This window comes from Mastigoproctus giganteus, chromosome 3, assembly GCF_048544385.1.
Source record: "Mastigoproctus giganteus isolate SK-2022 chromosome 3, ASM4854438v1, whole genome shotgun sequence".
NCBI classification, from domain to species: Eukaryota; Metazoa; Arthropoda; class Arachnida; order Uropygi; family Thelyphonidae; genus Mastigoproctus; species Mastigoproctus giganteus.
This window is the reverse complement of record NC_143577.1, coordinates 99091804-99110249: the sequence shown is the minus strand read 5'-3', so window position 1 is coordinate 99110249 and position 18446 is coordinate 99091804. Positions and strand designations below refer to the sequence as shown.

General features: G+C 34.6%; 1 protein-coding gene across 6 annotated transcripts in view; it reads right to left on the bottom strand.

Moving 5' to 3' along the window:
- The window catches only part of LOC150088181 (rho guanine nucleotide exchange factor 10-like protein), a 465691-nt gene that overhangs the window by 198645 nt on the left and 248600 nt on the right, over positions 1-18446 (bottom strand). For 5 of the 6 annotated variants that reach the window (XM_090369362.1, XM_090369365.1, XM_090369367.1 and 2 more), the window contains one exon: positions 13412-13503. In XM_090369362.1, the coding sequence (XP_090225488.1) occupies positions 13412-13503 (92 nt within the window). The remainder of the gene's footprint in view (positions 1-13411; positions 13504-18446) is intronic. The other variant, XM_090369366.1, reaches the window with a different exon arrangement.

Genomic DNA, 18446 nt, shown 5'->3' with positions numbered 1-18446 from the left:
CTGCAGGGCAGGAAGCAGAGTTCTGATCTCAGATTGGTCTAACATTAGAATTGGGCTCAAAAGAACTGGTTCTGGAAACACTGTTGTTTATAATTTTCATAAATGACATTAACAAGAGGATACAGGTTGTGATGTCAAAATTTGCAGATATGAAGATCTGGAGAGTGGTTAATGATCAGCACCAATGCTCCACAAGGAAGCTTTGGGCAGGTTTCAAGGATGATCAGAAAACTGGAACCTATGTTTAATTGCAGCAAAATGCAGGGCCTTACACTTAGAGAACAGCAAAACCAAAATTACATATACAGTAAACCCCCGCTATTCGCGGTATCTGTATTTGCGGTTTCGCGTATTCGCGATCGCCGATTTAATATAAAATGAAACCTAAAAAAAATGTGAATTTTAAAGCGCCGTGAATATTTTCCGCCATAAAAAACATGGGCGTGGCTAAAATTATCTTTCCCTGTCAAAACAGCGCTCTGTGGGTGGGGGGAGAGGGGTGACAAAATCGCGAGCGTGGATGTTTCTCGCTAATCATTGTTCAGTATGTGTTATGCGTTTGTCATGGAAGGTTTCGTCATTTGCTTTTAATTTATATGTTTATAAATTGAATAAATTTATCAATTTATAAATTGATATGCTTACAAAAATGATAAATCTACCGTTTTTCAGTGTAAAACAGACTTTTTCGAGTGTATTAACGGAAGAAAGTGACTTTATTGTGGACAAGTTCTTTCTAACCCCTACAAAAATATGGCTACGAATAAAAAGAGAAATGTGAAAATATCAAAGAAGGTGATGACATTAGCGAATAAAACTGAGTTATTAGACAAAATTTCTAATGGTGAAAGTGTCTCCTCAGTGGCAAAACATTATAAAATCAATGAGTCAACGATACGATCAATCAAAAAATCGGAAGAAAAAATCCGCCGTAGTGTCTGTGAAAACGCGCTAATTGTTTCAAAAATTTGCTCTGTAACTCATGATGTTAAATTATAAAAAATGGAAAAGGCTTTAAATCTGTGGATAGAAGACCGAACTCAAAATAAAATTCGGTTAAGTTCACTCATCATTCGCGAAAAGGCAAAACTCCTTTATCAACACTTTAGCGAAACTAGTGATAGCACTGGCGTGATGTTTTTTTTTTGCTAGCAAGCAAAGGCGCTGGTTTGAAAGATTTGTTTGAAATTTCTAATAAATATTACATTTAATATTAAATTGTTTCTTATTTTCATTTCGATGCCATATGCTTGCATTTCACTATGTACTGTCTATGTACATAGTCATATTATGAAGGTACATATAATACATATATAGACAAAATTTTAGACTAGTTTTTCTTATATATTTCATACTTTGGAACGGAACCCCTTTATTACTATGGGAGCCATAACTCAGTATTCGCGTTTTCAGTATTCGCGACATTTCTCAGGAACGTAACCCCCGCGAATAGCGGGGGTTTACAGTACTTGGTGGGGCTGAATTAAAAACAGTAGAGGAAGAAAGGGATTTTGGGATTACAAAACAGTCAGACATGAAGTTCTCCAAAGAGTGAAGATCGGCAGCATGGAGAGGCCTATGATGTCCTACCAATGCTTTATCAAACATTTATTTGTAGAGATAGAGAGGTGAAAATTTCACTGTATAAGGCAATTGTTAGACAGCACTTGGAATACTGTGTCCAGCTATTGAGACTACAACTAAAAAAAAAAAACAAAAAACACTGAGCTTCTTGGAGTTCAAACACAAGCAGCTTGCTTGTGTTTGAACTCCAAGCACAAGCATCCTGATTGCATTTGGCGAGATCAGCAAAAGGGCACCCATACGAGGAAAGACTGAATATGTGGGCTAGAGACCTTTGTAACCAGGCACCTTAGAGGGAGCTCACTGAGACCTAATAAGATTCTAAGAAGAGACAGTAAAACTAATAAATATCAAATTTTCACAGTTATGATTCCAGAACTAGAGGTCATTAATTCAAATTATGATGAAATTGATTGTGGATTGGATTGTAGGAAGTTTTGTTTTAGCCAGTTGTTATATGGAATAGATGGGTAGTTGACACTGACAGCTTGGGGGAAATTCAAAGGTCATCTGGATAGCTACTTAATGAGGAGGGCAACACATAGGAAATTTATTTTATTTTATTATTAATTTTTTGGCCAGTACAGAAAAAGCCTGTGACTTCCTTGCACTATACGCCTAATAGTAATCCATTTCTGTGGGAAATCCAAGACAAGCATGGAATGTGTTTAGTATGGCAAGAGGAGATTTAGATCAGTACAAGAATTAGAAGAAGAATAAGATTTTGTTCCTTTACATAAAGGAACAAAAGGACCATGAGGATGTAACAAAAGTTGAAGATGATAACTCTGACAATAAACCAGAAAACAGCTACCATTTGGGCTAGGGCCATGTTTCCTGTTTGAATCATACCTTTTATCATAAATGTAACTGGTGAATTGATTCAGCAGACTGCTTCTCATTGCTTCTCATTATTCAAACTAGTTTGTTTCTGTTCATGCAAACTATGGATGCAGAATAAATGATTAATCTTTTTTTCAGTGAAAAAAACTTTGTTGGACCAAAAAATGAAAAATTTCCATTACCACGACATCTCAAGGAAGTAGAATTTATTAAACAAACATTTAAAACAATATACATGATTGCAAATTGGTTTCTGACAGTTGTACAGCTATCCTTATATGGGGTATCAGTTATTTTCTGCAAATCAACTTGTAATAATAAATGAAAATCACTTATTATAGCATATTAGCACAGCTGAACAAGTGGCACCTCTTTCTATTTTTATTTTCTGCTTATGCTAAAGCTCACAACAGTTGTAAACAAGTTACTGATGAATCCAAACTTTGATTTTTTAAAAATCATAATTTAAAAAAAAAATCAAATTGTAAACAAAAGTAAATAACTTTAGTTAAACAGTTGTAAACAAGTAAATAGCTTACAACAATAACAACAAAAAAAAAAAAAATTTGGATTTATTATAACTTGTTTACAATTGTTGCAAGCTTTAGCATAAGCAAAAAGTGAAAATAGACAGAGAGGCATCACTTTTGTAGTTGTGCTAATATGTTATAATAAGCGATTTGCATTTATTACCTGTCAGAAACCAATTAAAGGTGCATTTTAAATTGTAATCTCAGTGCATAGAGGAATTAATGTTTAGGCAGAGTCCTTACTTAGCCTAAGTAATCATCTCTGCTTATTGAAACTTCAACCAAAGCTGGGAAAGTTCAAAATAACATTGTTGCTTGTTAATTAAAAATAATGTGGTACCTGCATTGCATTATAATGGATTGTGAAGTATCCTTCCCAAATTTGGCAGCTTCTGGTGACTTTATCATCTGCATATTGTTCTGGAGAGTGCCTTACCAACTAATCTGATATAATTAATAATATCCAGACTTTTTCATTTCATTTGTGTAATTTAAAGTGCAGATGTGTGTAAATTATAAATTTTTATAATTTATAACTGGGTATGGAAATTATAAATTTTTATAATTTATAACTGGGTATGGAAATTATAAATTTTTATAATTTATAACTGGGTATGGAAATTATAAATTTTTATAATTTATAACTGGGTATGGAAATTATAAATTTTTGAGTTATTGAACTGTAATTTGTAGCTGGAAATTATGTAGTTTGCACTGGATTATTCCTATAAATGGCAAGTAGCATGACTAATAGTGGATACGAGATTTATGTTGTAGCCTAATTTCTGTGAAAGTTAATGAAGATTTTTCTGGATGATGATATTTTTGATGGAAAGAATATAGATAAAAAAAAAAAAAAAAAATTGAAGACTAAAAAAAGATGTAGACAAAATTAACAGATATCTAAAATCAAGAAGTCCACTTGCAAATAAAGAAAATTTACAACAATAGTACACAGGCGAGAGTATAAAGGTAATGGATATGGGTAATACTCAAGGCAAATGCATTTCTTGCTCAATTCTAGGTAATGATCTTTACTGCACAAAAGATATCTCTGTGCAAGATATTTCGGTCTGCAATATATTTGTAAAAATTGTGGCAGATCTCAGATACAACCTTTTCAATCTGCTTTCAGGAAAAAATGTAACCTTTTGGTAATGAACGACAGCTCCTTCTTACAGTAAGGACTGTCTCTCCAAAGAAAAACATAAACACCTTAGCTAAAGGGAGCTAAGTCAAAATTTTTAAAACAAAATTGTGAAGAGTTTTATAAAAAAAATGCAGAAAAGCGAGAAAGAAGGAAAAGAATGACTTCAAAGACAAACATCTACTTGACCTAATAAGTGACTGGACTAAAATTGGAAATGGGGAAAAAAATAAACTTTATGAAAGTAAAGAGACTAAACAAATTGAAGTTCTGATAAAACTTATTAAAGGTCTTGTGGTTATGGATAGAATCGATTAGGCTCTGAAATGATTACAAACAGCTTCCTTGACTCAGCTACACCGACCATGCCAAATGATGTCTTGAGAAGACTGCACGGTAGTAGTTGTTGGCGCATCAGCTTCTGTGGCCATAATGCACAGACTGCACGGAGATTAAATATTATGTGAATAAAGTCCATATTGTGAATAAGTGATAAATTCATATTAACATGTTCCCATTATGAATGGAAAAGAGAGAGGGGAAAAAAAAAAAAAAAAAAACCTATAAGATGAAAAGTTATTATAAGGGTACTTTCCCGTCCCAAAACAGCCTCAAGAATTTGATAGCAGAAGTATATGAATTAAAGAAACTAGTTATTAATTGGTAAGATGAACTCTTAATTTGAATTAATCAAATGATATTGCCAGTATTGGAAACCAGACAAATAACTAATTCACATACTATGACTTATATAAAAATTATAACTATCGAACTTGCAGTGGACTTGGATGGACTAACAAGGCTGCTTCTCTGTATTAACAGAGAAGCAGCCTTGTGTACTGTAGACTGATAGACAGACAAGCAAATTCAGATCTGTACTATTACTGAAACATGTTCAAACTCTACAACTCCTATAGAAAATTGCAAGATGTCAGGGAGAAGTAACAAAAACATTATTTTCTCCTTACCTATTGTTTTAATGAGGAAATCAAGAAATATGAGAGCAAACATTGATCACATTTCTCCCCCCCCCCCCATGAAAAGACTAAATATACTTATGGAAGTAAAGACCACTGAGTCTGGAACTACAATTACATATTTTGGAAATGAATTATGAAGTTTTTGGAAGGGTTAACTCTTTTCACAGTTAAGGCTCTTCCATTAATTGACTATATATGATGCAATGTAGATGAGGTTAGCTGTTATAGGTTTATGGGAATATTAGCTACTATAAACATATGCACCTTCCAAATGGTTTTGTATGATTTGCAATTCTTTCCTTGTTGTTACCTAAATCAGATTAAAATGCTGTATGATCATCCTTACTCTTTCTTAGACAACAAATTTAAGGGGACATAAATTTAAATCAAAAAAGGATGATTGCAGGATAATATGTACAAAAATTTACTTTCAGCCAGAAGTAATCAATTGTTAGAACAAACTTCTAGCTGGTGTTGTGGAGATGAGTAGTTTAAATAAATTTAAAGAAGTATTAGACAAATTTGGGGGGGGGGGGTGTACAGTGGGCAGGTAGCATGGCACTTTTTTTTTTTTTTTGGTTTATGCCATATAAGCTTGCTCCCTTACATCATTTACCACTACTAATACTATTAGTTTTAAAAAAGTAAAACATCAGAAATGTACCGACTATCCTGTAATACATAGTGCAAGATCATGACCTCATGCTTATGCATGAAGTAAATGCTGTTTGATATCACTACTAATACTTTAGTTTTAAGCAGTTGTAAGAAAAGTAGATGCACATAAGTAAGATGTGTACACATCAGATTACCTCCTTTGTTCATACAAGTACAGGATTTCCAGTATGGTAATTCTGATTTAATTTTAAAATGTTTATTATTGGTTTGATTCTGCCATATTTGTTACAAAATTGACTTTTTACAAACAGATATTGCACAAAATATTATGGGCTTATAGTCAGAGTATGGGATTAAATAGTGCATCAACACAATTTGTAACTGTTCTGGCTACTTGATCAGCATATTCATTTTGATTCCAATGTGCCAGGAATCCAGCATATTCCAACAACTTGATGTTTTTTCTCAAGTTTCTTCATAACACTATTTTTCTGAGCAGAGGGCCCAAAGAAATAGACTCCACCTGTGTGCCCCAAAAAGCACTCTGAGAATTTGTGTATATCACACTATGTGTAAGTGGTAAAAGATGAATCTGATCAATGACTGTTTGTATTGTGCAATTTGTAGCATTGTATACACTATTCAAATGGAAATTCCCATGATATGGTGCAATCTGAAAAGACTGCAGTTGCATCAAATTTGGTATCAGTTTTAGAACCATCTGCATATATTTTTGAAACATACAGACATTGAACTGAGCATGAAATGTGTAGCTGTTTTAGACACTGAATAGAGAGACTATTTTTCCACCAAGATAAGAAGTAGTTGTCACATATTAATGAATGGAAGTTCCAGGGAGGTTATGGAGGAGTTAAGTCTGATTCAGTCCTCTCAATTTAGTTGCTCACTTAGCAGATTTTGAGATGTACACTAGCTGGTTTGTTTTTTCATCTGCTTGTTTCTGTACAAGCAAATCAAAAGAGATTTAATGTTTGCAGAAAAGTTTAGTAGATGGACTTTTCTGAGATGAGTGATGGTTCACTGACTTCTGTACATAAGCTCTGAAAACAGAAGGTGTAAAGGCCACTTAAGGCAGATGATGGATGGGATAAAGCAATTTTAATGCACTTGGCTACAGAGAATCATAAGGAGGAGCACCATATTCTTAATCAGGATCTTATCGGGGCTCTATATACGTGCAGTAGAATACATCACTCAGCATCTCAAGTTTAGGCTGAAATGACTCAGAGGATCTTTAATTTGTTCTGGAAGGTAAGATGAAAACTTGTAATGTGTTCTAATAAGTTCAATTTGCTAGTTAGAGTAATGGCAAGAAACTGTTACTAGTTTTAGGAGTTTTTTTTTTTTTTTTTTTTTTTTATGTGAACCCCAAACACGAGAGGTATTAGAATCTATAGTACTTAGTACCGTGCTTGGGTTGGAGGTTGAGAAGATGAAAGAAGATATTTGTTCACATTGGACTTGAACTTCTGTAGATTGTAATTTTCAGGAAATACGTATGAAGGAAGGTTGTTCCAGAAAACGGCAATTGAACGAATAAATGAGGAAGATGAAAAGTTGGTTCTGTGGGTTTGAAGTTGGACAGTAAATGGATGTTGGCTGGTGGCAGCACGTGTTCGGACTGTTCTGAAAGAGAGAGAGCGGGAATTATAGAAGCCAATTCAGAAGAACAGTGCCCATGGAAGTATCTGTAGAAGAGGCATGCAGCAGAAACAGTGCACCTATGAGAAAGAGAGTGGAGAGACTCTGTTAGAGATGAATCATTAATTAACCTAACTGCCCTCTTCTGAATGGAATCAAGAAGCCTGAGAGAGGTTTTGGGGGCACCACCCCAGATGTGGGAACAATATTCCATGGCAGGGCGGATTTGGGATTTATACAGAGTGAGCAGCTGTTTGGAAGAAAAGTAACGCCGAGAGCGAAAGAGAAAACCAAGTTTTTTAGATGCAGAGGAAGCAATATTTGTAATGTGCTTGTGCCAAGAGAGATTAGAAGTCAGGGTAATCCCCAAAAGAGATATATCATTTTGCCTAGAAATCGGAGTGTCACTAAAGATAAACATAAGAGCAGAAGAATCCTTTTTGCGAGATATAAGATAAGACTGAGTTTTAGAAGGGTTGAAATCAACTAAGTTGTCTTTGCCCCACTGGAGAATTACCTGAAGATCGGTATTTAAGGAATTGGTAGCAGATTTTCGAGAAGTTGAAGCTGATTGAGCAGGACAAGGTTTCTCAAAATGGAAAGTTGAATGCAATGTGCGATCATCGGCAAAACTATGGATAGGATTTCCAGTCAATGGAAGAAGGTCATTGATATACAAGAGGAAAAGAGTGGGGGAAAGAACTGAACCTTGGGGGACACCGGCATTAGTGGAGAAGTTAGAAGACAGAGAGCCATCTACCATCACCCTCAGTGAGCGATAAGAGAGAAAACTGGATAACCAATTACTAAAAACAGTTGGCAAACCATAAGATGGAAGCTTGTTTAGAAGACCTTTATGCCAAACACGATCAAAAGCCTTTGAGATGTCAAGAGCAACTACTTGTGTTTCACCGAACCTTTCCATTGAATTAGTCCATAAATGGGTAACATAAGCCAAAATATCACCAGTGGATCGACAATTACGGAATCCATACTGGCGATCGTTGATCAGATGGAAGGTTTCTAGGTAGTTTAAGAGTTGGCGGTTAATTGATTTCTCCATTACTTTAGAAAGAGTAGAAGTAATAGCAATGGGGCGATAATTGGATGGGAGGGATTTGTCACCCTTTTTAGGAACTGGCTGGATATGAGCAAATTTCCAAGCAGAAGGAAAAACACCTTTGGAATAAGAAAGTGAAAAAAGGCGGCAAAGAATAGGAGTATGTTCAGGAGCACAGGTTTTGAGAACAAGTGGAGAAATACAATCGGGACCTGGAGCTTTCTTAGCATCAAGATTCATCAAAATCCTTCTTATATCCTTTTGATGGAAGACCACAGGAGGCATTGAATGCAGCGTGTTGGGAATGGTGGGAGGTGTTTTACCAAGATCATTAATTCGTGAGCTGAAAGAAAAATGGGATGCTAGCAGGTCAGCTTTATCCTTGGCTGAAGTGACAACAGAACCATCTGGTTTGGACAGAGGTGAGAGCAGAGATGGGCAAAAGTTGCGGCCAATAGCTTTGGCAAGAGACCAGAATGCCCGGCTACCATTAGGGCAAGAAGCAAGTTTTCTACTCTTAGCCTGTTCAAACTCGAGTTTGGACTGATTAATAACTGTTTTACAATTGTTGCGAGCTTTGGTGTAGGCAGAAAATGAAACTGAAGAATTAGAAACAAGCCAATTACGATATGCAATGTTCTTCTCTTGGACAGCCTTAGCACATTTATTGGAAAACCAAGGTTTATATAAAGGACGAGATTTTAAAGTGGAGTGTGGGATAAAGGATTCCATTTCTGCAAGAATAATTTCACTGACACGAGCTGAGCAAACGTTGACATCAGAAGTTTTGAAACAGACCAAGGAAAAGAAGAAAAGAAATCTCGCAGGCCATCTCATTTTGCATTCTTGTAATGCCAAACAACACGAGGTAGGGAATAGCCATAAGATAAAGGTTCCATTGGAGAAGAGACAATCACCAAGTTGTGATCTGAAGTGCCTAAAGGACCTCTCACTTCGATCGTGTACTTAGAAGGGTTGTTTGTGAGAAAAAGATCAAGCATTTTGGCTGTATGATTAGGATTGTCTGGTATTCTTGTAGGTAAATGAACAATCTGTGCTAGGTCATTAGTAATTGCAAAAGCATCAGCATCTCGACCTGCTGGGTCGGTGTGACTAGAAAACAGAAGCCAGCTGGAGTTGTGAACATTAAAATCACCAAGGAAAATTACCTCACTGTTAGGAAAGTTGGACTGGAGAAAGTCAAGTTGCAAAGAGAGGAAGTCAAAGAGCTCCAAGTGATTAGTGGAGTTGGGAGAACGGTAGAGACAACAGATGAATTTGACACAATGAGGTAGAGAGATTTTAAGCCAGAGAAGATCAAAGAGAGGAGATTCCAAATTGCCAAGTCTCTGACAGGGAATATCAGAACGGACATATGCACAAGTACCACCTTTGAGGCGAAAGGAATCATACAGCGAATAATTTGGGCATCTGAGATGAGCAGTAGTTGAATCAACCGATAACTGAGATTCTGTCAGAAAAAGTACATGGGGTTTGGCAGACTGCAAGTGGAAATGGACATCGTTGAGATTAGAATTGAGACCACGTATATTTGTGAAATGAATTAGGAAGTTTCTGAGTAAAGCAAAGAAAATGTTACTAGTTTTAAGAGTTTCCGAATAATGCCAAGAAACTGTTACTAGAACTGTGACTAGGGAATGGTAACAGTTATTATTATTCCTTAGTCACAGTTCTAGTTCAAGAAGTTAAGTTTTCTGCAAAAATATATTCCATTTGTTTATTGTACAGAAAGTTGATAACCATTATTCTTATGAACCTATTCTCGCACAATTCTTAAAACCATTACGCCACTTTTAAAACTGTTATTCACATATCACTTTTAAAACTGTTATTCACATATCACTTTCAAAACATGCCAATGATTGTTCAACCATCAGCATGTTTTGATTAAAACAGTAATGTTTTAGGTATATTTTTAGTTATTGTATTGATTCCAATTGCAAATGGGATTTCATTCCAAGACTGCCACAGGGACTCTCCTCTTGAATACAAGTTTTAGAAAGAGTATCAGGCAATATAACTTGTTCAATAACTCAGAATATTAAATATAAATTTTGGGAGGTGCACTCTTATTCTAAGATACTGGGATATGCCATGACACCAGGTTACATTGAGAGCTTTCTCTATGTGAAAGCAGACCAAGACCAGGTGTTCGCTTTCTGAACAAAGCATTTCTTATGCTCACTTCTGCTTTGATAATTGGATCCAATGCTGTCTATTTATTTGAAAGCCATATTGCTCTGGCCTGAGAAAATGCTGTATGTTAATCCAATATCAGCCAAATATTTACAATATTTTCCAATATCTTCACTAAGCAACTGATAAGAGAAATAATATGGTAACTATTTGGAATCATCGGTATTTGTTTGATTTCAAGAAGGCAAGGTGTACCACATGATTCCAACTTTCTAGATAGATATCTTCTGTATATATTCTGTTATACAAAAAAATAATAAGCAAGTTCTTATCAAGTTTTTTAATCAGTATATAATGAGTTACATTAGGACCTGTAGCTTTATTCATTTCTCATGAAAGGTAAGGTTGATTACATATGACTTGGCATGCTGTGTTAAAAGTCAGAGCGTGTTTTACCATTTGTGCCTTTAATCAAAGAAATGAAGGTGTTGCTTATACATTTGCAATGTCTTTTGGATTGGTAACATCTTGCATATTCCAGTTCAATATCAGATTAATACAAGGGAGAAATATGCTATAAATACCCATTGCTGCCAACGACTTTCAAAAAGCTGGAGATTAGGCATTTGTAAGCAGAAAGAAAACCTTGTTTTCATTCTACTTACAAAACAGGAAAAAACTGGATACAAAAAACCTGATTTATTGGAAAAGTGGGAGGGTTTTAACATCAACACTACACTATAAATGAAATTTCACTAGCAAAATATGCATTTTACATAAAATACATTCATAGAATTGCTTACCAGTCCAGTATGCTTTTACACATTAGCTTACCTAACATTTTTCTATCTGGAATCTGTTTAAATATTTTATTAGACATCAACTGATTTTGATTGCTTCATGATACTGAAGATTTTTTCCCCTTCAGAAATGCTGAAACAAAAAATATGGTATCGGTGATGGTATCCACTGAGAATAAGTAACAATAGTCTTCTCCAATGGCAAAGTGTTACTTATTCAAGGTAGTGCAATACCATGGCAACTCGTTGTGAAGGTATTCACAATATGAGATATACTTAATGATGCCAATTTATAACTACTTATGTAGTTGGCTATGTACAGAAATGATGCAAATGCACTAACTTGTACATTAATTGCCAGATTTCAATTTGGTCTCTAATTTTAATGAAATTGAGGATGGCCCAACAAGTCTGTCCAAGAGAGCAAAGTATAACATTTCTCAAAATCCATACAATGTAAGTAGAGTTATTATATGAGGTTGGACAGACAAAGAAATAATAATTGTCAGACAATTAATGAAATCTGGCAATAGATTAGCATTTTTTTTAAAAAGAGCCAAATATATAAAATTTTATGAAATTCATCCATTAGGAATCAAATTATTATATGCAGAGGGACATGAAGACAACAGGCACTTTATACATATATGCTAATTAAAAAATTAAACAGAAGATAGCTTTCCTTCTATTCCTGTGATTACTTTTTCCTTTTGGGCCTTTATTAAAGAGATTTGACTTTAAACATTAAGAACAATATTCTATGAAGGTTTCTCTATAAATTGCACTGAAAATTAATCAGTTACTAGGAATCACTTGGTATTCAGGGGGAAAAAAAACAAAGTTAGCATATTATGAAAATATTTTAAAAGTACACATTGATAAATGGTCAGAGAGAAGAGAGGGGAAAGAAAAAAAAAAAAAGAAAAGAAAAGGAAAGGGGGGAAAATCAAGATTATGGAAAATTATCAAATCTATGACCAAAGCTGATAATAACAACATAATGGTGTACTTTTGGTACACAATTAGAAAAAAAAGGAATGTTTTAAATTTCTTGAATTTTTATTTTGTTTTGCGAGAGCAAGCTTAAAGCAAGCTCAAAACACAGCCTTCTACTTAGTATTGTATATATAAAATTCAACAGTATATATATAATTATCTAAAGTTTGAAATTTTATGAAAATAGTTTTAAGCAATCAGTAGTTTCTGTAATAAATTTCTACTTGTTCTTAATACAGCATCTTGCAACTCAATGTATATTTATCAATTTAGGGATTAAACTGGTTTTAGTACACTGAGTACTTTGCTCATATTGCAGTCATTCATGTGGCATGCTTGTCCAAATGGTCATTTTCATGTATTATATATTTAAAAAGCTTTATTAGTCACTATATGTGACTAATAAAGAATACCCATTCAGTGTTTTGCTTCCTCTGCAATTTTAATCCTAATAATAATTAGCTATCACTACTTTCTGAATGTAGATTTGTAATTTGTAGTATTCAAATAAGGATTTATTGAAGCAATTTCTAACAAAGTTATGAACAATAACAGCATTTGTTAATAGATATTTTTTTCCCTTTACATCAGGTAATTTAAAATAACTTGCTGCTGATAATGGTTTTAATCACATTATTATAAGGAAAAAACAGCTTTTACATGGGATTTGTACACTGATCTAAAATTTTATACTGTGAAATGATAGTATTTATTTGTTTCATAAAATGATTCTCACTGAACTGTTACCAGTCATAAAAATAATTCCATTTTTCAACAGTTTTTTCTGAATACAAGTAAACATAATAACTGATGTTCAGCATATTTTCCTTTAGCTTAAAAAAAACTGCTGAAAACTAATAAACATACAAAAATAGAGAATTAACACAGAGAGAGAAACTATATAAAACATTTTTATGAAAAGTAAATGAACGAACTGCAATTTTTATTTATTTTTTAATCTATGTAAGTACTAGTTGTAATGACAGAAAAGTGAGTCCAAGTTGTATGTAACATCACACATATGATGTACTTACCGTTGAGTAACACAAACAGACACCAACAGGTCATTTAACAAAAAGACTCTTCTTTTTTTAGATTTCACCACCAGTCCATTTTGATCCAACTGCTAATAATGTGAGATTATAATATCAGAACATTTTAATTTAAAATTTGAAAAAAAAAAAAAAAAAAAAAAAAGCATAACAAGCAATCCAATGCCCAAAATTTTTCCACAATATAGTAGTATAATATATGTGAGAAAGTGCTAAATTAACATTCACTAATTATATGTTAAACACTGTTACCAAGCGTATTTGTAACGTACCTATGTGATATTTAGTAGAACATACTAACCCCATATGCTGATCACAATACCATTTTATGCAGTTGAGGCAATCATTTGGTGGTATTGGCAAATCAGCAGCAGGATCAGATTGGAAAGAAAAGCATCAAAAGAAAATAATAAAGTCTTTTAGTTTTGATTTGTGCTCACAAAGGCCACTGATGGCCTTTGTGAGCATCCTCAAGAAATTCCTCAGTAACTTCATGGTCAAAGCCAACTTTGATTAGTAGCAAGAAATTTGCAGCCACTATTTGACATTGTTGGTGGGTCAGTAGCAGGGCTGGACTGGGATATCAAATGCAAATATGCAATTTTCATATTTGTAATATAATGGACTGTGTTATATGTATATATAAAATAATTATAATTACTATAGAAACTGCCATGGTAATATTACTAAGACTTATAAAAGTTTCAGCAGTCTGCATAAAATTTAAATTTGTATTTTGGTTTGTTTGTTTATTTAACCTATAAAGAATGGTTGCCAGAACATACTTGATATTCTTAACTAAAAAGTATGGCTGAATTGTGATCTTTTTTTTTTTTTTTTTTTTTTTTTTTTTTTTTTTGAGTTTGCAAGCACAGATTTCCTCTTGAAGAGGCAGTGATTGTGGATTCCCAGGTTATTTTTTTTTATTTATTTATTTTTTTTCAATTACAAAAAAGTGGTGTTCATTACTTTGGTGGGTATAGACAGGCATGTCCTTGGGCCACGGGTAATGCACTGCAACTGTAGATGTTGAACCTTGTTTTGTTTTCCTTATTTCATTTCATTTCATTTTATTCTTAGGTTAGCAAAATGACACCTTACTAAATTTAGCCTTAAAAAGGACAGCAGGACTTTGCTGTATCTGTAATAGTTTAGGATTTTTTTTTTTTTTTTTCTCTTAAGTTTTAGTAATATTTCCATGTCCCTATAGTAAAGCATAGTGATATTTTTGATATGTATGTAACACGTTCCATTTTATTGGTACCTTCTACTTTCTTAAAATTACACTTTCTTCCATTCCAGTTTTTCCTATTTCAATTAAATGTCTCTGACCACCACCACCACTTGGTTTCATCATTATGTTTTAAGGTATTCTATCATTCATTTTAAGTTAATTAATCATTTGATTTTAATTTAGTTATTTATGTTTGCATATTTGCATTTTGGTTTGTTTATTTAACCTATAGAAAGTAGTGTCCATCTCTCTCTCTCTCTCTCTCTCTCTCTCTCAATATTTGTTAAGTTTGAGCTTTTTTTTTTTTTTTTTGTTATTTATTGTCTGGTTCAAATTGTATAGGGAGTTCCATTAGCACTTTACTGAATAGTGATCAGTGACTGAAATATAATGCTTTCTGGACATCATCACTGTGTGTGAGAGAGAGAGAGAGAGAGAGAGAGAGAGAGAGAGAGAGAGAGAGAAGCCAGGGAAAACTGGACAATGGGGAATTATAAAGCCTTCTGGTAGCCCTCATGAGACAAGAAATAAGGAATGTGTTATGATTACTATGAGAAAAAATAATGCATAAATTCTTGCTTGTACATAAATTATATTTAAATGTGAATATTATAGGGATATCAGAAATATGGTGCCCCTCAGACATAAGATGTGAAATTTAAATATGCAGAGTATATTTACAGAAGAACAGGAGAGGTGGGGGGTTGTTGTTGTTGTTATTTGGTTTTTAAGAGCATTAGCAACTAAGGCCATATTGTTCCGGGGATATGCGGTGGTCATTCCATGACCTTCCCGCATTCTCCGTATTTGGTGGTCATGGGCTCGAACCCCGGTCTGATCAAGAAGCATGTGCTACACACTACTGCTACTGCCCACCTGGCTATGGAGGCGCCGAGAGGTGGGGGAGTTATGCTCTTGATTAAGAAGAATATCAACTTCAAGGCAGTGCACTCTGTTGATGAACGTGCCCAGAGCAATGTTCTGTCAATAGGGTGTGACATAAGCAGAGGAAAAAGAAAGGGTGAGGGTAGGTTATTGGCCAAATGGCTAAGAAGATATAAATGAATAAATACACAGACAAAAAGAATATATCAGAATCAGAATTCCGTGCATTCAGGAAATTGAACTTTCTAGATATTGACTCGATCATGTCTGTTGGTCACTCACACAATAGCCAAAATTTTGTAGATTTACTGGATGACTGCTTTCTACACAAGCATATTAAAGAGAAAGCAACAAGTGAAATCTGATTATCAAAAGTAATTCTTCATGCAATAAGAATTTACAGATAAAAGAACCACCAGGTGAAAGTGAACACAGTGTAGTCATATGGAATTTACATTTATTTTATTCAATTTTTTTATGAAAACCCCAAACACGAGAGGTGTAAGAAACTATAGTACTTACTACCGTGCATGGGTTGGAGGTTAAAAAGACGACAGAAGATATTTGTAGACATTAGACCAGTGGTTTTCACCATATTAAATATAAAAAAATATTTAAAAATACATATGTTATATGATATTTATTATAATAATTTAATTATAAAAAATACATTTCATAATACAAATTATATATATATATATATATACAGTATATAATTTTATTCTTTATATAGAGGTACTAAGTAAACATCGATTATAAATTGCCACAAAATTAAAAAGATACTGTAAACCTTTTTATAATGAAATAAATATATAAATTAAAAAATAATAATAAGTTTAAGTAACAAACCCAAATTAAGTGGCACCACTGGAATGTTATTGCGGCACCCTGGTTGAAAACCACTGCATTAGACTTTGAACTTCTGTAGACTAATTTTCAGGAAATATGTATGAAGGAAGATTCTTCCAAAAAACGGCAGTTAAATGAATAAACGAGGAAGCCAATTCAGAAGAACAGTGCCCATGGAAGTATCTGTAGAAAAGGCATGCAGCAGAAAGAGTGTCTATGAGACAGAGAGTAGAGACCCTCTGTGAGACTAGAAATGGAAGCCAGCTGGAGTTGTGAGCATTAAAATCACCAAGGAAAATTACTTCACTGTTAGGAAAGTTGGACTGGAAAAAAGTCATGCTGCAAAGAGAGGAAGTCAGTTACTGCGGTTGGAAGAATGGTAGAGACAACAGATAAATTTGACAGAATCAGGCAGAGAGATTTTAAGCTAGAGAACATCAAAAAGAGGAGATTAAAGATTACAATCTGACAGGAAATATCGGAACGTACATAGGCACAAGTACCACCTTTGAGGCGAAAGGAATCATACAGCGAGTAATTTGGGCAACTGAGATGAGCAGTGGTTGAATCAACCAATAACTGTGATTCTGTTCAGAAAAAGTACTTGGCTACGGAGGCACTGAGATTCATCATTATCAAAAAAATAAAAAATAATAATAAAATAAAATAAATAAATAAAAAGAAACCCTTCCCATTTCACCCTTCTCGTCGCTCCAAATGTTTGTAATTCAGCCTTAAATTTATTTAAGCTGTCAACTTCTACAACAACAGATGGAAGTCTGTTCCAACAATCAACTACCTGCTGGCTAAAGGCAAACTTCTGCACATCTGTTCTACAACTGTCTTTCCTCAATTTGAATCTATACCCCCTCATGTCCTTAATCTGAGCAAGCGGAAGTATCCCATCATCATTGAGCCAGCTCAGGCGCCTCCGCAGCCAGCTGGGCAGGAGCAGCAGTGTGTAGCACAGGCTTCTTGATTAGACCGGGGTTCGAGCCCGTGAGCCACCAAATATGGAGGATGCAGAAAGGTCGGGGTATGACCACCGCATATACCCGGAGCAATATGGCCTTAGTTGCTAATGCTCCTAAAAACCAAATAATAACAACAATAATTGAGCCTGCTCAAACCATTCAAGGCTTTGTACACCTCAATCAGATCACCTTGCAGCTGCCTAGTCTCCAGGTAAGAGACTAGGCAGCTGCGAGGTACAAATTACTGAATTTAAGCTTCTCCTGATAAGAGAACCCCTTTGTTCCTCTCACCGATCTTGTTGCCCTTCTCTGTACTCATTCTAGCAACTCTACATCCTTCCTAAAATGAGGCCTCTAGACCTCTATGCAGTATTCAAGGTGTGGCCTGGCCATTGCCTTATACATAGTTATAATTACCTCTTTCTCTCTGCTACCAAAATTCCTATATATCATTGACAAAACTCCATGACCTGCTCTGGCAGACTGTCTGCACTGCTCAGAGAACTTCATATCTGACTGCACAATTACCTCCAGGTCTCTTTCATTCTCCACCTCCCTGAGTGTAGGACCACAGAGTTGGTATGTTTCTCTTGGGTTACTGCTACCCATATGTAGTACTTTGCATTTGTCGATGTTAAACTTCAGTTGCCACTTCTCAGCCCATCTACCTAACTTTTCTAGATCCTGTTGCAGTAGCATACTGTCTTTAGTGTCATTAACAACCCTGCCAACCTTTGTATCATCTTCAAACTTGGACATTAAGCCTGCTACACCTTCATCAATATCACTGATAAATACACAAAACAACAATGGGCCCAGCACCAAACCTTGGGGGACTCCACTAATTAGTCCTCATAGAGCAGTGTCCATATATTACCATTCTCTGCCTTGTTCCACTCAACCATACCTTTATCCATTGCAGCAACTTGCCCTTAATGCCATACCGCTCCAATTTGTACAACACTCTTCTATGTGCAACAGCATTAAAAGCTTTACTGAAATCCAAGTATATGATATCAAAATGATTTTTTTGCGTCCAGTACAAAGTTAAAGACATAAATTCTACTACAATTTT